This window comes from Anomaloglossus baeobatrachus, chromosome 4, assembly GCF_048569485.1.
Source record: "Anomaloglossus baeobatrachus isolate aAnoBae1 chromosome 4, aAnoBae1.hap1, whole genome shotgun sequence".
In the NCBI taxonomy this organism is placed as follows: Eukaryota; Metazoa; Chordata; class Amphibia; order Anura; family Aromobatidae; genus Anomaloglossus; species Anomaloglossus baeobatrachus.
In genome coordinates this window covers 78064084-78089658 of record NC_134356.1, presented here as the reverse complement: position 1 = coordinate 78089658, position 25575 = coordinate 78064084, and the positions used below count along the sequence as shown (strand labels likewise).

General features: G+C 50.3%; 1 protein-coding gene across 2 annotated transcripts in view; it reads right to left on the bottom strand.

Moving 5' to 3' along the window:
* LOC142303218 (histidine--tRNA ligase, cytoplasmic-like) overlaps positions 1-25575 on the bottom strand; it is an 81323-nt gene that overhangs the window by 14092 nt on the left and 41656 nt on the right. For both annotated transcript variants that reach the window (XM_075344432.1, XM_075344431.1), the window contains 3 exons: positions 16447-16545; positions 16077-16170; positions 2019-2146 (listed from right to left, as the gene is read on the bottom strand). In XM_075344432.1, the coding sequence (XP_075200547.1) occupies positions 2019-2146; positions 16077-16170; positions 16447-16545 (321 nt within the window). The remainder of the gene's footprint in view (positions 1-2018; positions 2147-16076; positions 16171-16446; positions 16546-25575) is intronic.

Here is a 25575-nt window from a genome sequence, read left to right as displayed (position 1 = left end):
CATTGTATGGCTCCCTGGCACCATAAGCCTATGTGGTGCACATGACGACTAAAAATTCATACATCAGTTGCATCTATAAGAATGGAACGGAACAGAAAAAAAAATTACTTGAACTCTTTCAACATGACAGAACTCAACAATTTGGTCATGAAGAATGTTATATCATGCTTGGTCTTCATTATAAACCCGCTGGAGAAATAAAGCACCAAATCTATAAAGAAAAATACTGACCGAGCAGAAATGTATACAAGCTTAACCACCAAAGAATTCCCCAATAACTTACACCAACTACAGCCTAAATTAACCCCTTCATCCCCAGCCGATTTTACGTTTTTCGTTTAGCTCCTGCTTTTCGGAGAGCCGTAACTTTTTTTTTTTCCGTCAATCTTGCCATATAAGGGCTTGTTTTTTGTGGGATGAGTTGTACTTTTAAATGAAATCATACGTTTTACCATATAGTGTACGGGACAATAGCAAAAAAAATCTAAGTGTGGAAAAATTGCAAAAAAAAAAGTGCGATTGCGTGATTGTTGAGATATTTTATTCACTGTTCACTATATGGTAAAACTGATGTGTCAGTGATGTCTCAGGTCGGTGTGAGTTCGTAGACACCAAAAACATGTATAGGTTTAATTTTTTTTAAGGGGTTAAAAAAATCAAAAGCTTGTCCAAAAAACGTGGTGCAAGTTTTGCGCCATTTTCCGCAACCCATAGCGCTCTCATTTTTCGGGATCGATGGCTCAGTGACCACTTATTTTGGGTGCTTCGAGCTGACTTTTTTTAATGGTACCATTTTTGCGCTGATGCTACGTTTTGATGCCTGTCATTGCATTTTGCGCAAACTCTGAGGCTACCAAAAAACATAACTTTGGCGTTTGGAATTTTTTTGCCGCTGATCACACTGATTTTACTTTTTGATAGATCGGGCATGTCTGAATGCGGCGATAGCAAATGTGTATTTTTTTAACCCTTTAATTTTCAATGGGGCGAATAGGAGGGTGAATTGAACTTTTAGGTTTTTTATATTTTTCTTAATTTTTTAAAACTTTTTTTTTTTTTTAATTTTACTAGTCTCTCTAGGGAGCTATAAGGATCAGCAGTCTGATCGCTCATTCTTTTCTCCCGATCAGAGTAGCACCACTCAGATCGGGAGAAACGCTCATCTCCTGTGACCTGCAGTACTCGGCTGCTTGTTACAGGACCGAACTCATGTGAACTACAGGAGTCATCACATGACCCTGTACTACCATGAGAATCATTGGATCTACATGATCACGTCACTTAACTTCCAAATGGAGGCCAGTGAGTATGCGATTACCGCAATCGCCATTAAAATGGCACTGTCATATTTTGACATTTAAGAGGTTAACAGGTACAGGTGGATAGCGATTCCACTTGTGCCTGCCAGACACATGTCAGCCGTACTAATCAGCTGACTTGTGCGCTGATCACCGCCGGCTGCAGCCGGTGGAGATTAACGCTGTAACCACAGGGACATAATATTACTGCCCGTAGTCGTTAAGGGGTTAAAGGAAGTCCATAAGCATATCCTTGTCTACATCCTCTTCAGCTATGCTTTGTTCATAATTTTGAAAAGTGGATATGCGCTAAAATCTGTGACTTTACCCCTGAAAACGGTCTTCAAGCCTTTAATGAAATCGCCTCTCACAAAGAGAATGAAAATGCTACATATTTTCTTGCAGAAACTGCTGAGAGTGAAAATCTGTCACATTCAGGCAAATGGGGACAGTAGTAGTAGAAATTTCTGCAACATCTGAATTTACGCTTTATGTGTGGATAATGAGAAACCCTCAATTAGAAATTTTCTATTCACCAATGCATTTTTGTAACCATATTTTTCTTAGCTTTAGCCTCTTCATGCTTTTTATACGTTCCCTGTGCTTCACACACACACACGATGGTCCACAGGTCCAAACAAAATCCCTGGGTTCACTTGACATTAACCCATGTGTACAGGGCCATTACAATGATCTCACCAAGGTTATAACGGCACTCACCCTATCGGTAACGCCAAAAAGTTCCAAGTACTGAAAAAGGGTTTTCATGTCATTTAATCCATCTAATGCCAGCTTGTTCTTTGAGAGTTTAGGATCTTTTAAAAGCTTCTCGATAAGATCCAATCCACCTAAAATATATTACAATATTTAGGTTACTACACATTGAAAATGCAACGGGGTAAAGTTGTGAAATTATGGAATATATATGTTATGGTTTCAAATTAAGAAAAAAGTAGATTTTGGGTACTCACAGTAAAATCTCTTTGCTGGAGCCTTCATTGCAAGACACAAGATACCATGGTTGTATGCTGCTGCCACTAGGAGGCTGCCACTATGCAAAAAAAAGGTTAGCTCCTCCCCTGGAAGTAGAAAAATCTACTTTTCTTTATCGCTTCACTAGGGGACACAGGATACCATGGGACGTCCTAAAGCAGTCCCACGGGTGGGTAGAAAATAACACTCAGGGCTAACCTCGGGCTACTGAAGTCTGCAGAACCCGTTTACTGAGGCCCGCATCAATAGAGGCATAGGTGTGAACCCTGTAGAACTTTGTGAAAGTGTAAAAAGAAGACCAGGTCGCTGCCTTGCAGAGCTGCAACGCTGGGGCCTGGTGGAGGACCGCCCAGGAGACCCCCCACCGCCCTGATGGAATGGGCCGTAACTCAGTGGGCGTGCTCTGCCCCTTACCCAGTAGGCTTCCAAGACGGCAGAGAGGATCCATCGAGCAACAGAGGATTTGGAAGCAGGAAGACCTCTGCGCGGACAAGATGGAAGCATGAACAAAGAATCTGAGCGTCTTAAGGGAGAAGTCTTGGAAATATACAGGCGGAGGGCTCTGACCAAGTCCAGCTTGTGGAGAAGAATCTCACAAGGGTGAGAAGAGTGTGGGGAGTGAAGGACAATGTCTTCATTAAGGTGAAAGGAGCAGACCACCACAGGAAGAAAGGAAGGGACTGGCCGAAGAACTACCTTATCCTGGTGGAAGACGAAATAAGGAGAACGACAGTAGAGTGCCGCAAGTGCAGATACTCACTTGATCGACGTGATGGCTACTAAGAAGGCAACCTTCCAGGAGAGAAGGTGAGAGACACCTCTAGGAGGGTTTCAAAGGGGGAATGCTGGAGAGAGGACAGGACCAGATTAAGGTCCCAAGGCTCCACCGAAGGCTGGTAGGGGGGGGGAACGGAATGAGCAGCCCCCTGTAAGAAAGTGTGAACCTATGAGCGAGAGGCAAGCTTCTTCTGGAAGAGGATGGAAAGTGACAACACCTTGAGGGAGCTGAGAGCCAAGCCCGCATCAAGGCCGGACTGCAGAAAGGACAACAGAACAGGTAAGGAGAAAGTCATGGGCGCAATCGGATTAGATTCGTACCAGCGGAAATAGGCCTTCCACGTACGATGGTAGATGCAGGAGGAAGAAGGTTTCCGTGCTCTCATCATTGTTTGTACGACTCTGTCGGAGAGTCCCAAGGATGTTAGCACTGCGGCTTCAACGGCCATGCTGTTAAATTGAGCAACTGAGAATTCTGATGGAAGAACAGTCCTTGAGAGAGAAGCTCAGGGATGTCTAGGAGTCTACACAGGACGTCGGCGAGAAGGTGGACGCATACCAAGGACGGCGGGGCCAATCCGTGGCTATGAGAATTACTGGAACTCCTTCCGACTTGATCTGTCTGGGAATGAGCGGAAGCAGGGGAAAGAGATACGGAAGGGAGAATTGGGACTAGGGGACCACTAGGGCATCTGTTGTGATCGCCAGCGGGTCTCTTGCCCTGGCCACGAACAGGGGCACCTTGTAGTTCCACCTGGAGGCCATGAGGTCCACTTCAGGGGTCCCCTTCCTAAGACAAATCTGTTCGAAGATGACAGGATTGAAGGACCACTCTTCCGCGGCGAGACCCTCGGCTGAGAAAGTGGCCCAATTGTCCACTCCTGGAATATGAACGGCTGAGATCGCTAGGACACGTTGTTCGGCCCAGCTGAGAATCTGGGACACCTCCTCCATCACTGCTCGGCTTCGGGTTCCTTCCTGGTGGTTGATGTAGGCCACAGCCATCATGTTGTCAGACTGAACCCAAATTGGATGGCCGAAGTGCAGGGTTTCCCAGTGTGAGAGGGCCAGTCGAACCGCCGAGTTCCAGAATGTTTTATAGGAAGGGTTGATGCCGGCGCAGTCCAGCGACCCTGAACTGAAATCCTGGAATGTGGCTACCCACTGGCGTCCGTCTTAACACTAGAACTACTGGACTCTTGACACCTATATAGAAATACATGGTGCAAAGTAGTCAAAATGACTACCTCAGTAGTTCTAGTGTTAATGACCTTAATGAAGGGGGGGGGAATGATCTCCCCTGAGAAATGAGGGGGGAACGTTTCCACCATTCCAGAGACTCCTTGACTCGGGGGGGCGGGGTGAGCCCAACTGGGCGATCCAGCAATTGAAGTGACCTGTCCCATGCTAACAGGAGGAAACCCTGGAGAGGATGAGAATGGAATTGGGCGAAGGCAACCGCTTCCATCTTCCCTAGGATACTCATACAATACCGGAGAGAGCAAGGAGAGGGGCGTTGGAGGTTCCAAATTCCCTTGAGGAGAGCACCTTTGCATGTGCGGTGTCGAACATCATCCCAAGGAAGCAGATGCGTCGTGCGGGGATCAGAGATGATTTTGCCTGGTTGACTAGCCAGCTAAGGAGGGCGAGGGTATCCAGGGTGATCTTGAGGCTTTCACAGCACTCCGCGGCAGAGGGAGCCTTGATCAAGAGGTCGTCCAGATAAGGGATGGCAAGGATGCCCCAGGTCCGAAGAATAGCCATGACAGTTGCCATTACCATGGTGAGGACACTGGTGCTGTTGAAAGCCTGAAGAATCTCTGATGAGCTGGGAAAATAGGAATGTGAAGGTAGGAATCTTGGATGTCCACAGAACAGAGGAACTCTCTGGGTTCCATGGAGGCTATCACAGAGCATAATGACTCCTTGCGGAAGTGCCGGAGACGGACACGCCTGTTGAGCCGCTTCAGATCCAGAATGGGACGGGCGGAGCTGCCCTTCTTCGGCATCACAAAAAGGTTTAAATAGAAACCCTGAAAACGCTCCTGTATGTGAACGGAGTGATGACCCCAGAATCTCGCATAGACTGGATGGCCGCAAGGAATCCCCTGGTGAGGGAGGGATCCTTGGGGAGATGAGACTAAGCGAGGACGTGGGAGTGAAGAAAAGTCTATCTTTGTAGCCGTAAGATACGACGTCTTGGACCCAAGCGCCGTCTAATACGGAAAGCCAGACGCTTCTGAGCAGGCGGAGGCGACCGCCGACCCCTGGGAGAGGTTCCGGGTGTGTGGGAGCCCAGTCATGCGGAGGAGAATCTATTGGATGTGGAGCGGGGAGACTTGGTCTGCTGACTGCAGGAACACCAAGAACGCCAAGAGGGGGTTGGCTTAAAGGAGGGCTTCCGTCTTTCCTGACATGTTGGAGCGACCAATCCCGACGGATGCCGTTGCTGGCAGAGAATTGGCGAAAGGGGCGAAAAGGAAGGAACCGCCTCTTAGGAGGGTCGCAAGGGACTTTTCGCTGAGGAAGGAAGGTACTCTTACCCCACGTCGCATCTGAAGATGATTTTATCTAGTTTGGTCTCTAAAGAATCTGGAACCCCTGGAAGGGGGAGATTGGTGAGGAACTTCTTGGAGGGTGAATCCGCGTTTCTAGGCTTTAAGCCACAAAGCCCTACGAATCGTGGCAATGTTACCTGCTGTCAGGGCCATGGAGGCGGCGGTGTCAAGGGAAGCCGTAATAAGGTACTTTCTGGCATGAGCGATCTGATCTGCCAGATCCGCTAACTCTGGCTCAGGAGCGTCTGAAGGTACCCTGCCAAATTTATTTTGCCTAGGCAGAGATAGCCTAAAGCCTGCTTTACACGTTGCAGTTTCGCATATCATATGCGATTTGCAACGCCCCCATCGTATGTGTGGCACGTTCAATTTGTACTTACTTACCATATGACCTCGATGTGGGGCGGCGAACGTCCACTTCCTGGAGTGGGAGGGACGTTCGGCGTCACATCGACGTCACACGGCAGCCGGCCAATAGAAGCGAGATGGGGCGGAACTGAGCGGGATGTAAACATCCCGCCCACCTCCTTTCCTTCCGCATTGTGGGCCGGGAGCCGCAGGACGTAGGTAAGATCTGTTCATTGTTCCCGGGGTGTCACACACTGCAATATGTGCTACCCCGGGTACGATGAACAATCTGACGTGCAATTCTAGAGAAAGGTACGATGTGTATGCGATGAATGTTTTAACGTTTAATCGCAATCGCACGTACTTGTCACACACTGCAATGTAACTTACGATGCCGGATGTGCGTCACTTACGACGTGACCCGCCGACACATTGTAAGATATATTGCAGCGTGTAAAGCAGGCTTTAGAGACCCAGGTGGATGCAAAGGCTGGGCAGATCGCCGATCCAGAGGCTTCAAAAGACAACTTGGCTAGGGATTTTATGGTTGTGTCAGACGGGTCCTTAAGGGAGGCACCGTCAGAGAGGCAGGGTGGTACGGGAGACAGGAGGGTCCCACCAAAGGAGACACTGATCACTTACTGTGAACTTCAGGTGCAAAGGGGTAGAAAACTTGTACGCGCTTACGCTTTTGAAAAGGTTTGTCAGGATGTTCCCACTGTAGAGAACATATCAAAATTCTTTGTGATTTTCAAAGACCTTTGGAGGTTTCTTGGTCCTCTTAAAGGTAACCGACTGACTGGTGGGGGTCGGTTCATCGTCCTTTACCTCTAGGGTCTGATTGATAGCTATAATCAGACTGTCCTTCATGCTGCTAAGCTTGGACATGGGCTCAGAGTCCAGATCGAAGTCAGAATCGGGATCCTGGTATGAGTCCGGAGCTGCTGTAGGAACATCTGAAGGAGAGGGAGAGTGCGCAACTCTGGAGGCCGTGGAGGGGTTAGGAGATCTGGAGGACGAACTGGAAAATGACCGCTTCCTGGACCTCCTGTGTGATCTGCCCTGCCGAGGTGGGTGCGCTGGCGGGGTCAGACTTGCTCTTGGCAGTAAGAGGGCTACAGAGGTGGAGATGGGTAGACCTTCTATAACTGAAACCAGGGTTTGTGATAACTTGGTTAAGTTTTCCGCAGACTGGGAAAGAACAGCGACCCACTCAGGTGTGGGGGCTGTGTCCTGGTTACGGGCGGTGGGGGGGCTCCGTAGTAGTCATACTGGGGGCGCTGCTGGCTTGGCAGAGGGGCGAGGACTGACCTGAGGAAACGTTTTTAGGCATGATGTGCAGGCAAAGTGTAAGACTATAGCCTGGGACTTCGAGCGAGAAGCCCTTGTGTTGGACATTAGAGAGGGAGAGAAAGAGAGAGACAAGGAGGATGCCAGGTGGATGAGGTGTTAGGGAAGGAGCTGCCTCCAAATGGTACTGCTTACCCAGGCTCTGGCGTCCTGAAGTGCTGCGGCTGCTGTGCAGAGGCTCGGGCTGCTACTGGGGGTTGAGCCGGATGATGGTTTCGGGGGTGCAGTGCTGCCGTACTGTGAGTCCGGGAGTGAGTTCCAGTGGTTCTGCAAAGCAGGGGACCAGAAGATGGTGCTGACTGTGCAGTGATGGTGCCAAGAGGTGGGGGGGAGTGAAAAAGGGTGCGCGGAATTGCTGCATTGCAGGAGAGAGACCTGCAGGGATTGGCTCCTTTAGTGGGCGGGCTTCCCAGGAGCGAGATCACGCGTGATAGGCCTGCTGGAAGGGTGCGTGTTTCGGCCGAGTAGGCCTGGGAAAAGCCGGGGACTAAATTAGTAGGAGAAGGCTGCAGGGGACTGGTGGGCAGCGCGGAGGGCCGGAAACGGAGGGTGCCAAGCTGCAAAGACGGTGGAATGGAGGCGATTGGGCAATAGAAGGATTTTTTTTTTTTATTTACGATAAGGATAAGAGTCCCCCATGGCCCAGGGCAGGGTAGAGGACCTGTCCTGAAGGCTCGAACTGCAGCTTTTCCGGAGGAAAACTGTCCTGGTGGAGGTATAAGGCTATGTGCGCACGTCTGCGTTCTGGTTGTCAAATATTGCACAGCGTTTTGTCACTGCAAGTGCGTTTTAAAACGCAGCCAAAAAGCTGCGTTTTGAATGCATTGTGAATGCAGAATTCATGCAGAATTGATGCGTTCTGGATGCTTGCTCTGCCACAGAGTGGGAAAAGCATCCAAAACGCACAAAAAAAGAGAATTTTGTTACTTACCGTAAATTCTTTTTCTTATAGTTCCGTATTGGGAGACCCAGACCATGGGTGTTTAGCTTCTGCCTCCGGAGGACACACAAAGTACTACACTAAAAAGTGTAGCTCCTCCCTCTGAGCTTATACACCCCCTGGTAGCCAGTCCTAGCCAGTTTAGTGCAAAAGCTGAAGGAGAATAGCCACCCACAAGTAGAACCGAGTAAGAACCGGAACAACCGGAGACTCTGTCCACGACAACAGCCGGTGATAAACACACGGAACAAGAAAATTGCCAACAGGCAACAGGGAGGGAGCTGGGTCTCCCAATACAGAACTATAAGAAAAAGAATTTACGGTAAGTAACAAAATTCTCTTTTTCTTTATCGTTCCTTTGGGAGACCCAGACCATGGGACGTTCCAAAGCTGTCCCTGGGTGGGAATAAACAGAAAAAAACTAAGAAGTAGGCGGAGCCTAACTTCACAAGTGGGCGACAGCCGCCTGAAGGATGCGTCTGCCCAAGCTCGCATCTGCCGAAGCATGAGCATGCACTTGGTAGTCCTTCGAAAAGGTATGCAGGCTAGTCCAATTGGCAGCCTGACAGACTTGTTGAGCCGTAGCCTGGTGCCTAAAAGCCCAAGAGGCACCGACAGCTCTGGTCGAGTGTGCTTTGATCCCCGGCGGGGGAGGCACCTGAGTACTCTGGTAGGCGTCCGAAATGGTCGATCTAATCCAACGGGCCAAGGTCGGCTTAGAAGCAGAGAGACCCTTGCGCCGCCCTGTGGTTAGCACAAAAAGAGAGGTGCACCGCCTAAGCGCAGCGGTGCGAGACACATAGATCCGGAGAGCACGTACCAGATCTAGAGTATGCAGCGCTTTCTCAAAGCGCTGAACAGGGGCTGGACAGAAGGAAGGCAAGGAAATATCCTGGTTAAGGTGGAAGGGAGAGACCACCTTAGGAAGAAAGTCCGGGGTCGGACGGAGAACTACCTTGTCTTGGTGAAAAACCAAAAAAGGTGACTCCGAGGAGAGCGCAGCCAAATCAGAGACTCTCCTGAGAGAAGTTATGGCAACTAGAAAGGCCACCTTTTGAGAAAGACGATACAAAGAAACCTCCCTAAGGGGCTCGAAAGGGGGTTTCTGCAATACCGTGAGGACCAAGTTAAGGTCCCAGGGATCCAAGGGCCGCCGATAAGGCGGAATGATGTGAGACGCACCTTGCATGAAGGTGCGGACCTGAGCCAGCCGGGCGAGACGCCGCTGGAACAGCACTGATAGAGCTGAGACTTGTCCCTTGAGAGAGTTGAGGGGACAGTCCTAGCTGCAGACCGGACTGTAAAAAAGACAGAAGGGGTCGGCAACGAGAATAGCCAAGGAGAATGGCCGGAAGAGCGACACCAGGACAGGAAAATTTTCCAAGTCCTGTGATAGATCTTGACGGAGGAAGACTTACGGGCCCGAGTCATAGTGGAGATGACTTCAGGAGGAATACCAGAAGCCGTCAAAATCCAGGACTCAAGAGCCACGCCGTCAATTTGAGTGCCGCAGAATTCGGGCGGAAAAACGGACCTTGCGAGAGCAGGTCTGGACGGTCCGGAAGATGCCACGGCATCTCCACGGACAGTTGGAGCAGGTCCGGATACCAAGCTCGCCTGGGCCAGTCCGGTGCAATGAGGATGACTCGACGGCTCTCCATTCTGATCTTGCGCAGGACTCTGGGCAAGAGAGCTAGAGGGGGAAACACGTAGGACAGACAAAACTGGGACCAGTCTTGAACCAGAGCGTCCGCGGCGAAGGCCTTAGGATCGTGGGAGCGAGCCACGTAAACCGGAACCTTGTTGTTGTGACGGGATGCCATTAGGTCCACGTCCGGAGTGCCCCACTTGTGGCAGATTGACTGAAACACTGCCGGGTGCAGAGACCACTCGCCACCGTCCACGGATTGACGGCTGAGATAATCTGCCTCCCAGTTTTCTACGCCAGGGATGTGGACTGCGTATATGGTGGACTTGGAGTCCTCCGCCCATTGAAGAATGCGTTGGACCTCCAACATTGCCAGGCGGCTGCGTGTCCCGCCTTGGTGCTTGATGTAGGCAACCGCTGTCGCGTTGTCTGACTGGACTCGAATGTGCCTGCCCGCCAACAGGTGGTGAAAGGCTAGGAGAGCTAGAAGCACAGCTCTGGTTTCCAGCACATTGATTGAAAGGGCTGACTCGGACGGAGTCCAAGTGCCCTGTGCTCTGTGGTGGAGATGTACCGCTCCCCAGCCGGATAGGCTGGCATCCGTGGTGAGAATCACCGAGGACGGAGTCAGGAAGGAGCGCCCTTGGGACAGGGAGAGGGGTCAAAGCCACCACTGAAGAGAGCTCCTGGTCCGTGGCGACAGAGCCACTAACCTCTGTAAGGAGGAAGGCCGCTTGTCCCAACAGCGGAGAATGTCCAGCTGCAGAGGACGCAGATGGAACTGGGCAAAGGGAACCGCCTCCATGGAGGCCACCATTTGACCCAGCACCTGCATCAGACGCCTGAGGGTATAACGGCGGGGCCTCAAGAGAGAGCGCACCGCCAACCGGAGTGACAGCTGTTTGTCTAAGGGCAACTTCACAAGTGCCGGCAAAGTCTCGAACTGCATCCCTAGGTACGTGAGACTCTGGGTCGGAGTCAGAGTGGATTTGGGAAGATTGACAATCCACCCGAATTGGGCTAGGGTGGCGAGAGTGAGCGAAACACTCTGCTGACAGTCTGCGCTGGATGTACCCTTGACCAGAAGGTCGTCCAGATAAGGAAGCACTGCTAACCCCTGGAGGTGCAGGACCGCAATCACTGCCGCCATGACCTTGGTGAATACCCGAGGGGCCGTGGCTAACCCGAAGGGGAGAGCCACGAATTGGAAATGATCCTCTCCTATCGCAAAACGTAACCAACGCTGATGTGACACTGCGATTGGCACATGTAGATAGGCATCTCTGATGTCGATGGACGCCAGGAACTCCCCTTGGGTCATAGAGGCAATGACTGATCGCAGAGACTCCATGCGAAAATGCCGCACCCGGACATGCTTGTTGAGAAGCTTGAGATCCAGGATGGGCCGGAAGGTACCGTCCTTTTTTTTGGAACTAGGAAGAGATTTGAGTAAAAACCTCTGAACCGTTCCTGAGCGGGAACTGAGACAATCACTCCGTTTGCCTGCAAGGACGCCACGGCCTGCGAGAAGGCGGCGGCCTTGGAGCAGGGGGGAGTTGAGAGAAAAAAAATCTGTTTGGAGGGCTGGAAGAGAATTCTATCCCGTAGCCGTGAGATATGATGTCTCTCACCCACTGATCGGAGACTTGCTTTAACCAAGCGTCGCCAAAGTGGGAGAGCCTGCCACCGACTAAGGACGTGGCTGGAGCGGGCCGAGAGTCATGAGGAAGCTGCCTTAGTGGCAGAACCTCCTGCGGTCTTCTGCGGACGCGCTTTTGGGCGCCAGTTGGATTTCTGATCCTTGGCTGAGTTAGCGGACGAGGCGGAAGGCTTAGAGGATGACCAGTTGGAGGAACGAAAGGAACGAAACCTCGATTGATTGCTACCCTGGGCGGGTTTCCTGGTCTTGGTTTGTGGCATGGAAGTACTCTTCCCGCCAGTAGCTTCTTTAATGATTTCATCCAGCTGTTCACCAAACAGCCGTGAACCAGCAAAAGGGAGCCCAGCAAGAAACTTCTTGGAAGAAGCATCTGCCTTCCACTCTCGAAGCCACAAAATCCTGCGGATAACAAGAGAATTAGCTGAAGCCACCGCAGTGCGGTGAGCAGCCTCTAGCATGGCAGACATGGCATAGGATGAAAAAGCTGAAGCCTGAGCAGTTAAGGTAACCATCTCAGGCATAGATTCCTTGGTGAGGGAATGCATCTCCTCTAGAGAATCAGAGATGGCTTTGAGAGCCCACACTGCTGCAAAAGTCGGGGGAAACGCGGCCCCCGCAGCTTCATACACAGATTTGGCCAGAAGGTCAATCTGACGGTCAGTGGATTCCTTAAGTGAGGTGCCATCAGCCACCGACACAATGGTCCGGGCTGATGTCCTAGACACCGGGGGGGTCTACCTTTGGGGAGTGAGACCACTCCTTGACCACCTCAGGTGGAAATGGAAACCGGTCATCAGAACCACGCTTTGGAAAGCGTTTGTCAGGGCAGGCCCTGGGTTTGGTCACAGCGGTCTGAAAACTGGAGTGGTTCAAGAACACACTCTTCACTCTCTTAGGCGAGGTAAACTGATGTTTTTCTGCCAAAGAGAGTTGCTCCTCTGACACTGGCGGATTGAGATCCAGCACAGAATTAATAGAAGCAATCAAATCACTAAGATCTGAGTCACCCTCAGAGAAATCGATGAGATACATAGCCTCCGAGCCCCCAGTGAGAGCATCCTCCTCATCTTGAGAGTCAGCTCTTGAGGCAGAGCCGTGGGATGGGGAGGGGGAGGAAACCCTGCGCCTTCTCTTAGAAGGACGGGGTCTGGGATCAGATGATGAATCCTCCGTGAGCTCCGATGGACAGAGGTCAGAGGCTAGGAGTCCTCTGTCAAGAGTATTAGAGGCACCCTGTGAGGGGGGCTGATGCATATTCATCAAAGTCCTGGACAAAAGCCCCATGGACTCAGCAAATGACTGGGATATGGACCTAGAAAAGGACTCTACCCAGGCCGGGGTTTCAATCACAGGTGCAGCAGCAGCCTGAGAGACCACTGGGGGTGAGACTCCAGACTGTGGCACCGCCAAGTTAGAGCAGACATCACAATCTGGATAGGTGCTCGGCTCAGGCAGCAGGAGCTTACATGCAGTGCATGCAGAATCAAGCTTTGGAGCCTTGCTCCTTGTGTGAGACATGCTGCTGGAGTGGGGGCTTTGCAGAGAATGAACCCCAGGGAGAATATAGAGAGGTCCACAACCGGAGACCGGCTGTGGCTTACCAGACCGCTGAGCGCGGTGTTGTGTGCCCTCCAGATCCCGAAGCCCGGTCCCCCAGTCGCAGCACCTCAGCAGAGATGCAGAATTCAGGATGTCCCAGAGCAGAGTGAACTCTGCCTGAGAAGAGGGCGTTCCTATAAAAGAGCGGGAACTGGAGGGCTATAGAGACCTGCAGGGAAGGAGGGACGCCCCAGCAGTGTGGAGTGTCCCTCCCCTGTGTAGAACGGCCGCCGGGAGGAGCCGAACCTGTCCCTCTGCATGAGTGACATGCGAGGGCAGGAAAATGAAACTAGGCCTCCGGCGAAGCCAGGGCCTAAATTTAAGCGGCGAGGTCGACAAGCAGGCACCATCGGCGCGGTTCTCAGGCAAAAGCTAGAGAACCCGCCGGAAAAGTTAAAACAATCACATACAGCATACTCTCCCCCTTACAATAAAGAACCGGGACCCCCAACATAAACGTCTCAGGTACTTAGCTGCTGAGACGCAGGGCCATGTCCCTGGGGATGAGTGCTCCGGTCCAACAGAATCCTCAAGGGGCTGTGGATGGAGACCGGACTCCTGCCAGGCATGGAGACCGTGCTGGCTCCCACTTCAAGCCAGAGCCCAGAAGGGATGGTGAAGGAGCGCGGCATGTAAGGCTGCAGCCTTTTAAATCAACCTTAACAACACCACCGACACAGTGGGGTGAGAAGGGACATGCCGGGAGTCCAGACATGGACCCGCTTTTCTTCAAACTCTTTCCAAAAGTCAAACAATCAGATGAGAATGCATGTGTGGATGTATGCCTCCTGACACAAAGCAATAAACTGGCTAGGACTGGCTACCAGGGGGTGTATAAGCTCAGAGGGAGGAGCTACACTTTTAAGTGTAGTACTTTGTGTGTCCTCCGGAGGCAGAAGCTAAACACCCATGGTCTGGGTCTCCCAAAGGAACGATAAAGAAAGAAGTGACATGTTTAGAACGCAGCGTTTCAGCAAAAAAATGTCAGCATGCAAATCGCTGCGTTCTAAAACGCAACGTGCGGCTGGAATTTGCACAATCTTCATAGATTGTGCTGGGGACGCAGGACGCATGCATTTACGCTGCAGTGCAATACGCAGCGTAAAGTCATGCAAAACGCACACAGCCTAAGGCCCCTTTCACACATCAGTTTTTTGCCATCAGGCACAATCCGGTTTGTGCCTGATGCGACGGATCCTTGGAATAGTGTGTTAAAATTGATGCGACGGATCCAGTAAAAAAAAAAAAACAAAAAAAAAACAAACACGTCGTACTATTTTTTTTTTTTTATATGGCAAAGTTCTTTTGCCATTGAAAACCATATGAACCCAACCCGGAAAAAAAAAAAAGAAGAGAAAAATCTCTCCCCCTCCCTCTCTCGTGACCAGAGGTGAACAGGTGCGCGATACCACGGAAAGCATGCAAACGCCCATGGGGCTAGAAACCTGCTCATTTACATAGGGAATATGTAAGTAATAAAACGTATTTTATTACTTTGATATTACATAATATTACAACACAGGGATGGGTTGGAAGGGGTTACTAGCTCACACAGGCTCCTGCTTGTAGGTTATAACGCTTTTTTGACCTGACAGGTTCCCTTTAAACTGAGGTTTAATTGCCAGTTGGTGGGTGTATACTGCAGGGGAGGAGCTAACTTTTTTTTTTTTTTTTTTGCATAGTTTCAGCCTTTTAGTGGCAGCAGCATACAACCATGGTATCCTGTGTCCCCCAATGAAGCGATACAGAAAAGGGAAACTAAATCTTCTAACCATCTGGATTTATTCAGCATCAAGTATAAGCGCCACATGCAGAAATACCACACAAATGCTTAGGATGATATTCATGAGGGTATCAATGTTTGTCCAAAGAATGTTCTGCCACCCTAAATGCACTTGGGCACACATCATCAAGATCCGCTGCTGGCAGCTCATTTTGTAATAGCTGGCCAATAACATCCCAGGTGTGCTCAATGGAGAAAAGTCTGGAGATGCTGCAGGTCACACTGATAGAAGGCTCCTGGTACTTTTTGAGCAATGGCCATACTACTGGTTCTACAATCAAATCAATGCAACACGGAGTTGCTAGTATGCCTGAAATGAAGATTAGAGGTGTCTGCCCACTATACAATATGCCACTGCAGACCATAATCCCAGGCGTAGGACAGGTATCCCTTGTATGTCTCTTCATGGTGTTGTTGACCATCTCTTCATGGTATTTAGTGATCCACTGGATGTCACAAAGCAAGTCTAATGCATCAAATAGTGTCTACACAAACCATCAAAAGGAGTTTGCAGGGCACCGGGATATGAACCGATGTCCTGTTATAGGCTTCACTGATCTGACACCACAGCTTTTTCAAAGGCATCAAGGGCTGACCGGTCGCGTCACAGAGCCATCAAGGGCTGACCGGTCGCGTCACAGAGCCATCAAGGGCTGACCGGTCGCGTCACAGAGCCATCAAGGGCTGACCGGTCGCGTCACAGAGCCATCAAGGGCTGACCGGTCGCGTCACAGAGCCATCAAGGGCTGACCGGTCGCGTCACAGAGCCATCAAGGGCTGACCGGTCGCGTCACAGAGCCATCAAGGGCTGACCGGTCGCGTCACAGAGCCATCAAGGGCTGACCGGTCGCGTCACAGAGCCATCAAGGGCTGACCGGTCGCGTCACAGAGCCATCAAGGGCTGACCGGTCGCGTCACAGAGCCATCAAGGGCTGACCGGTCGCGTCACAGAGCCATCAAGGGCTGACCGGTCGCGTCACAGAGCCATCAAGGGCTGACCGGTCGCGTCACAGAGCCATCAAGGGCTGACCGGTCGCGTCACAGAGCCATCAAGGGCTGACCGGTCGCGTCACAGAGCCATCAAGGGCTGACCGGTCACAGAGCCATCAAGGGCTGACTTACCATTATTTTGGACATATTCCCCAATCAGGTCAGCAGCCTCGGATGCCAATCCCTTCTCTCCCACCATTTCATTTTTCACCTCTTCCCATGGGGTCTGAAAAGGAGAAATGAATACTAATTACACTTCTAAAATGTGAAGAACAGCTGACACATGTCAATGTTCCTACAAATGTACAGTGGAATCGACTAAAAATAATTTGTGAAGGTATATTCAATTAGTAGTGGCTAGTAATTAGTGATGTGTCTAATAGTTTGGTCATTGGTGTGAAGATATGCTGGAAATACTATTTTAAATTAGCAGACCATAGGAGGAGCCCCATGGAGCTGACACTTTCTGTGCGGAATATAAACATTTTAGGATTATTTTTACCTTGTCTAATTTATCCACCGAAGAGCAAATTGTTCTAAACTGTATGTCCGGTACTCCACACACCGCAAACATCCCATCCAAAATCCTCCTGTCATTTACCTGCATGACACAAAACATAATCATTTCAATAAAGACAACAAATCATATACGACATGTACTACTATACTGAAGTGTAACAGCACATGTAGATAAGGAAATGATCGCAAACAAGGGATCCTGAGTATCTTCCCCACTAACCAGAAATGCAATCACACGTCAAATGACCAAATGCTTGTTCAGTGAGTGGGGATACAATTCATTGGTTATCAGCAGTACAGAGTATATAAATGGGATATGTGCTGCAGGTAATGTGAAATTCTATGCAACAATCATATTGGCAATTGCTCTGTGAGAGTAGAATATACATGGGACGGAGCTTTGCCTGTAGCTCCACCCTCTTCCTCTAGCTCCTCCCTCCTACCTACATAGAATCTCATCAGCACCAACCGTCATCTCCTCTCTCAGTAATGGGAAAGTCTTCACTGAATACAGATTTCTCAGAATTGGGAATTTTGATGACTGATCAATTCTGGCAGAGAAAGAAGCAGAGTTCTCTGATAAGATACCGTATTTTTCGGACCATAAGACGCACTTTTTTTCCCCCAAATGTTGGGGGAAAGTGGGGGGTGCGTCTTATGGTCTGAATGTGGCTGCGGGGATTGTGGGTGCTGCGGTGGAGCAGGTCATCGGGGGCACGAGCAGGCTGTAGCAGCCTGCCGTGACCCGCTCATTTAATATGCACGCCCATCCCCCACCCACCATCCCTCAGAGCTGAAGCCGGCGCTGACAGGTGGGCGGGATGATGGGCGGGGGATAAACAGCCGGCTCGCATGATCACCCCTGGCAACTACGGCCTGGAATGATCATGTGCGGCTGTATTCACTGCACCCCGTGCATCATCATCAGCGCGGGGAGCAGTGAATCAGTGTACAGTACTCACCGCAGCATCGCTCGTCCTCCCGTCTGTGTCAGCGGCAGCACCGCTGATTGGTGCCGTCCCCATTACCCTGCTGGATTGCGATCATCTCCTGTGTTTGTGCCGGCGGCTGAGTGGAGACTAGCGGCGCGCACAGCGATGACGTCATCGCTGTGCGCACGTGTCCACACGCAGCCGCCGGGACACTGGCACAGACACAGGAGATGATCGCGATGCAGCAGGGTAATGGGGACGGCTCCAATCAGCGGTGCTGCCGCTGACACAGACGGGAGGACGAGCGATGCTGCAGGGAGTGAGGTAAAGTGAGGTGAGTATGAACGTTTATTTTTTTTATGTGCCACAGGATGCGGCCATACACCAGGATGGGGGCATATTATGAGCCGGATGGGGGCATATTATGAGCCGGATGGGGGCATATTATGAGCCAGATGGGGGCATATTATGAGCCAGATGGGGGCATATTATGAGCCAGATGGGGGCATATTATGAGCCAGATGGGGGCATATTATGAGCCAGATGGGGGCATATTATGAGCCAGATGGGGGCATATTATGAGCCAGATGGGGGCATATTATGAGCCAGATGGGGGCATATTATGAGCCAGATGGGGGCATATTATGAGCCAGATGGGGGCATATTATGAGCCAGATGGGGGCATATTATGAGCCAGATGGGGGCATATTATGAGCCAGATGGGGGCATATTATGAGCCAGATGGGGGCATATTATGAGCCAGATGGGGGCATATTATGAGCCAGATGGGGGCATATTATGAGCCAGATGGGGGCATATTATGAGCCAGATGGGGGCATATTATGAGCCAGATGGGGGCATATTATGAGCCAGATGGGGGCACATTATGAGCCAGATGGGGGCACATTATGAGCCAGATGGGGGCACATTATGAGCCAGATGGGGGCACATTATGAGCCAGATGGGGGCACATTATGAGCCAGATGGGGGCACATTATGAGCCAGATGGGGGCACATTATGAGCCAGATGGGGGCACATTATGAGCCAGATGGGGGCACATTATGAGCCAGATGGGGGCACATTATGAGCCAGAATGGGGGCACATTATGAGCCAGATGGGGGCATATTATGAGCCAGATGGGGGCATATTATGAGCCAGATGGGGGCATATTATGAGCCAGATGGGGGCATATTATGAGCCAGATGGGGGCATATTATGAGCCAGATGGGGGCATATTATGAGCCAGATGGGGGCATATTATGAGCCAGATGGGGGCATATTATGAGCCAGATGGGGGCATATTATGAGCCAGATGGGGGCATATTATGAGCCAGATGGGGCCATATGCCATGATGGGTTATATAGCAGGATGCGGCCACATGCCAGTATATAGCAGGATGCGGCCATATGGCAGGATTACGGTATATAGCAGGATGAGGGACATATACTGTATATACCAGGCAGGGAGGATCATTACCAGGATGCGGCACCTTAGTAGAGAATTTGGGGACATTACCCCCATAACAGTGTAAGCAGCAGATCCTCGCCCCATGACAGTGTGTCATGACCACATTTTTTGCTTAAAATTTTATTTTCCTATTTTCCTCCTCTAAAACCAGGGTGCGTCTTATAGTCCGGTGCGTCTTATAGTCCTAAAAATATATTACAAAGCTGCTTATTTTCATGTGTACTACTGATTAAATAAAAATGAAAATGGTTATGGTAAGTTATGTTAAGAATTGAAGACAGACCATGGACACAAGACGACGCCAGGCCACATGTTGCTGGTGGTACGGTGGAGCAGACCGAGTGGTCTAATCATGCTACAATGGCCTATGGCATCTCCAGACTTGACTTCTATCGAGCACCTCCAAGACGCCAATGGTCGACAACTACAAGGAGCTGTCAGCGCTGGATCTTTGTGTGTGAAAGTACATTTCTCACACAACCATTAATAACCTCACTGATAGCAGCCAACGCTGTAAGTGCGGGAGTTTCTGTGTGTGGGCCCATACTTTATCACAAGTACTTTAAAGTGGTTTTAAAATTTTGAATCCATTTTTCATCATTTGCACATCATTAAAGGATTCGTCCACTACTAGGAGAACCTCTTCTCGTCCCCTATAGTTAGCCCCATTACAAGAAAAATAGCTTATATGTGCCTCCAGTGTTGTTCCAGTGGGGACGATGCTAGCATTCTTGGGGCCCGCATGAGGTTGTGACGTCATGCGATCCCTGGGACCAATCAATGCCAACTCCTCTCCCACCTTCGGGTGTGTGAGCAATCAATAGGAATTAAGCGGCCAGCTGCAGCTTTCACTCCTTGAATACTCACACGTCCAAAAGGTGGGGAGGGGTTGGTGGTGATTGGTTTGCGGGGCTCACGTAACTTGCCAATTGTTGCACAGCACAGGTTCTAGCTTCCCAGTTGCAGAAGAAAGTTTACAGAGCAGATTACATGGGATAACAAACTCTTTACTTCTGAGAGGACATGAGGTAAAAATATGCAGTCATACAGCTTTGCATCAGAAAGAGAAAGTGAAACTAACAAGAAAGAAACAAGACACTTTTTTACAATACAGTAAGGAAACTGCACAACATCGCCATCTACTGTTAGATCAGCATAAAGTCCTCCAAACAAATAAAGAAGTCCTTCAACTGTTGTATATACCAACCCCAATCTCATGTGGGCCTCAAGAAGGTGAGCGCTGACACCACTAAAACGATGCCGGCAAGGGAACGTGAGTAAGATTTTTTATTTTACTGGAGCCCAAGACAGGGAATAAAAGGGGTTGTCCTTGTAGTTGACAACCCCTTTAACATTTGTATCCATCCTGGGATTTACAACTGTACTGGGTTACATTAAAGGCCCCAGTACACATTACAGTTAAAAACAGAAGTTTACATACACTCTAAAAAGACACATCTGCATGTTTTTCTCACTGTCTGACATGAAATCAGAATAAACCTTTCCCATTTTAGGGCAATTAGGAACGAAAATTATTTATATTTGCCAAATTCCAGAATAATGAGAGCAAGAGAGAATGTTTAAAGGCATTTTTATTACTTTCTGCAAAGTCAAATGTTTACATACACTAAGAGTACTATGCCTTTAAACAATATGGGACAGCCCATATGATGTCTTCTGATAGGTTTATTGACAACATCTGAGTTAATTAGAGACACACCTGTGGATGTATTTTAATGCACACCTGAAACACGCTGCTTCTTTGTGTAGCATCATAGAAAAGTGAAAAGACATCAGCCAAGATCTCAGGAAGTGAATTGTGGACTTACACAAATTGGATTCATCCTTGGGTGTATTTCCAGATACCTGAAGGTGCCTCGATCATCTGTGCAAACAATTATACGCACGTACACACAAGATGGAAATGTCCAGCCATCATACCGCTCAGGAAGGAGACGGGTTCTGTGTACCAGAGATGAACGAGCTTTGGTTAGACATGTGCATATCAACCCAAGAACAAAAGCCAAAGACCTTCAGGAAGAATCCATTATTGCAAAAGAAACATAAAAAGCCAGTTTAATGTTTGCAAATGCACACAGAGCTTAATTTTTGGAGACATGTCCTGTGATCTGACAAAACTAAAATTGAACTATTTGGGTATAATGATTATTGTTACGTTTGAAGGAAAAGAAGGGAATTTTGTTTACTTACCGTAAATTCCTTTTCTTCTAGCTCTAATTGGGAGACCCAGACAATTGGGTGTATAGGCTATGCCTCCGGAGGCCGCACAAAGTACTACACTTAAAAGTGTTAGGCCCCTCCCCTTCTGCCTATACACCCCCCGTGCTCCCACGGGCTCCTCAGTTTTGGTGCAAAAGCAAGAAGGAGGAAAAATAATTATAAACTGGTTTAAAGTAACTTCAATCCGAAGGAAACTCGGAGAACTGAAACCATTCAACATGAACAACATGTGTACACAAAAAAACAGGGGCGGGTGCTGGGTCTCCCAATTAGAGCTAGAAGAAAAGGAATTTACGGTAAGTAAACAAAATTCCCTTCTTCTTTTTCGCTCTATTGGGAGACCCAGACAATTAGGACGTCCAAAAGCAGTCCCTGGGTGGGTAAAATAATACCTCGTAAGAGAGCCGTAAAACGGCCCTTTCCTACAGGTGGGCAACCGCCGCCTGAAGGACTCGTCTACCTAGGCTGGCATCCGCCGCAGCATAGGTATGCACCTGATAGTGCTTCGTGAAAGTGTGCAGGCTCGACCAGGTAGCCGCCTGACACACCTGTTGAGCCGTAGCCTGGTGCCTCAAAGCCCAGGACGCTCCCACGGCTCTGGTAGAATGGGCCTTCAGCCCTGAGGGAACCGGAAGCCCAGCCGAACGGTAAGCTTCGATAATTGGCTCCCTGATCCACCGAGCCAGGGTCGATTTGGAAGCCTGTGACCCTTTACGCTGGCCAGCGACAAGGACAAAGAGTGCATCCGAGCGGCGCAGGGGCGCCGTACGAGAAATGTAGAGTCTGAGTGCTCTCACCAGATCTAACAAGTGCAAATCCTTTTCACATTGGTGAACTGGATGAGGATAAAAAGAGGGTAAGGAAATATCCTGATTGAGATGAAAGGGGGATACCACCTTAGGGAGAAATTCCGGAACCGGACGTAGAACCACCTTGTCCTGGTGAAAAACCAGAAAAGGGGCTTTGCACGACAACGCTGCTAGCTCAGACACTCTCCGAAGAGAAGTGACTGCTACTAGAAAAACCACTTTCTTCCAAAGTCGTGAGAGGGAGATATCTCTCATTGGCTCGAATGGTGGTTTCTGAAGAACCATCAGCACCCTGTTTAGATCCCAGGGTTCTAACGGCCGCTTGTAAGGTGGAACGATGTGACAAACTCCCTGCAGGAACGTGCGTACCTGTGGAAGTCTAGCTAGGCGCTTCTGGAAAAACACAGAGAGCGCTGAAACTTGTCCCTTAAGGGAACCGAGCGACAAACCCTTTTCCAGTCCAGATTGAAGGAAGGACAGAAAAGTAGGTAATGCAAATGGCCAGGGAGAAAAACCCTGAGCAGAGCACCACGACAGGAAAATTTTCCACGTCCTGTGATAAATCTTGGCGGACGTTGGTTTCCTAGCCTGTCTCATAGTGGCAATGACTTCTTGAGATAACCCTGAAGACGCTAGGATCCAGGACTCAATGGCCACACAGTCAGGTTGAGGGCCGCAGAATTCAGATGGAAAAACGGCCCTTGAGACAGCAAGTCTGGTCGGTCTGGTAGTGCCCACGGTTGGCCGACCGTGAGATGCCACAGATCCGGGTACCACGACCTCCTCGGCCAGTCTGGAGCGACGAGGATGGCGCGGCGGCAGTCGGCCCTGATCTTGCGTAACACTCTGGGCAACAGTGCCAGCGGAGGAAACACATAAGGGAGCTGAAACTGCGACCAATCCTGAACTAAGGCGTCTGCCGCCAGAGCTCTGGGGTCTTGAGACCGTGCCATGAACGTTGGTACCTTGTTGTTGTGCCGGGACGCCATGAGGTCGACGTCCGGCACCCCCCAGCGGCAACAGATCTCCTGAAACACGTCCGGGTGAAGGGACCATTCCCCTGCGTCCATGCCCTGGCGACTGAGATAATCTGCTTCCCAGTTTTCCACGCCTGGGATGTGAACTGCGGATATGGTGGAGGCCGTGGCTTCCACCCACATCAAAATCCGCCGGACTTCCTGGAAGGCTTGTCGACTGCGTGTGCCGCCTTGGTGGTTGATGTATGCCACCGCTGTGGAATTGTCCGACTGAATTCGGATCTGCTTGCCTTCCAGCCACTGCTGGAACGCTTTCAGGGCAAGATACACTGCCCGAATTTCCAGAACATTGATCTGAAGCGAGGACTCTTGCCGGGACCACGTACCCTGAGTCCTGTGGTGGAGAAAAACCGCTCCCCACCCTGACAGACTTGCATCCGTCGTGACTACTTCCCAGGATGGGGGTAGGAAGGATTTCCCCTTCGATAATGAAGTGGGAAGAAGCCACCACCGAAGGGAAGCTTTGGTCGCCTGAGAGAGGGAGACGGTCCTGTCGAGGGACGTCGGCTTCCTGTCCCATTTGCGTAGGATGTCCCATTGAAGAGGACGCAGGTGAAACTGCGCGAAAGGGACTGCTTCCATTGCTGCCACCATCTTCCCCAGAAAGTGCATGAGGCGCCTCAAGGGGTGTGACTGGCCTTGAAGGAGAGATTGTACCCCTGTCTGTAGTGACCGCTGCTTGATCAGCGGAAGCTTCACTATCGCTGAGAGGGTATGAAACTCCATGCCAAGGTATGTGAGCGATTGGGCCGGTGTCAGATTTGACTTTGGAAAATTGATGATCCACCCGAAACTCTGGAGAGTCTCCAGGGTAGCGTCGAGGAAGGTTGGCATGCCTCTTGAGAGGGTGCCTTGATCAACAGATCGTCCAAGTACGGGATCACCGAGTGACCCTGATAATGGAGGACCGCTACTACAGTAGCCATAACCTTGGTGAAAACCCGTGGGGCTGTTGCCAGGCCGAATGGCAGTGCCACGAACTGCAGGTGTTCGTTTCCTATGGCGAAGCGCAAGAAGCGCTGGTGCTCTGGGGCAATCGGACCGTGGAGATAAGCATCTTTGATATCGATCGATGCAAGGAAATCTCCTTGGGACATTGAGGCGATGACGGAGCGAAGGGATTCCATCCGGAACCGCCTGGTCTTTACGTGTTTGTTGAGAAGTTTCAGGTCTAGGAAAGGACGGAAAGACCCGTCCTTCTTTGGGACCACAAACAAGTTGGAGTAAAAACCGTGGCCCTGTTGATGAAGAGGAACAGGGACCACCACTCCTTCTGCCTTCAGAGTGCCCAGCGCCTGCAGAAGAGCCTCGGCTCTCTCGGGAGGCGGAGAAGACCTGAAGAATCGAGTCGGGGGACGAGAGATGAACTCTATCTTGTAACCGTGAGACAGAATGTCTCTCACCCAGCGGTCTTTTATTTGTGGCAGCCAGGCGTCGCAAAAAAGTGGGAGAGCCTGCCACCGACCGAGGATGCTACTAGAGGAGGTCAAAAGTCATGAGGAAGCCGCCTTGTTAGCGGTGCCTCCAATGTTCTTTTTAGGACGTGACTTAGACCGCCATGCATCAGAGTTCCTTTGTTCTTTCTGAGATCTTTTGGACGAGGAGAATTGGGACCTGCCCGCGCCCCGAAAGGACCGAAACCTCGCCTGCCCTCTCCTCTGTTGGGGAATGTTCTGTTTGGGCTGGGGTAAGGATGTATCCTTTCCCTTGGATTGTTTGATGATTTCATCCAGACGCTCGCCAAACAGCCTGTCGCCAGAAATTGGCAAACTGGTTAAGCGCTTTTTGGAAGCAGAATCTGCCTTCCATTCCCGTAGCCACAAGGCCCTGCGGAGTACCACCGAATTGGCGGTCGCCACCGCCGTACGGCTCACAGAGTCCAGGACAGCATTAATAGCGTAAGACGCAATTGCCGAGGTCTGGGTGGTAATGGATGCCACTTGTGGCGCGGCCGTGCAAGTGGCTGCTTCAATTTGCGCTTGACCTGCTGAGATAGCTTGCAGCGCCCATACGGCTGCGAATGCTGGGGCAAAAGAAGCTCCGATAGCTTCATAGATGGATTTCAACCAGAGCTCCATCTGCCTGTCAGTGGCATCTTTGAGCGAGGCCCCATCTTCCACTGCAAGTATGGATCTAGCCGCCAGTCTGGAGATTGGAGGATCCACTTTGGGACATTGAGTCCAACCTTTAACCACGTCCGGGGGGAAAGGATAACGTGTATCCTTAAGGCGCTTAGAAAAACGCTTATCTGGACAAGCATGGTGATTCTGGATTGCCTCTCTGAAATCAGAGTGGTCTAGAAACATACTCTGTGTCCGCTTGGGAAACCTGAAACGAAATTTCTCCTGCTGAGAAGCTGACTCCTCCGCCGGAGGGGCTGAGGGAGAAATATCCAGCAACTGATGGATGGACGCAATAAGATCGTTCACTATGGCGTCCCCGTCTGGAGTATTAAGATTGAGAGCGCTCTCAGGATCAGAATCCTGATCAGCTGTCTCCGCATCATCAACCAAAGATTCCCCCCGCTGAGACCCTAAACAATATGATGTCGAGGGAAATTCTAAGCGAGCCCGCTTAGTCAATCTGGGGCTGGGGTCTAAGTCAGAACCCTCAGACTGGGATG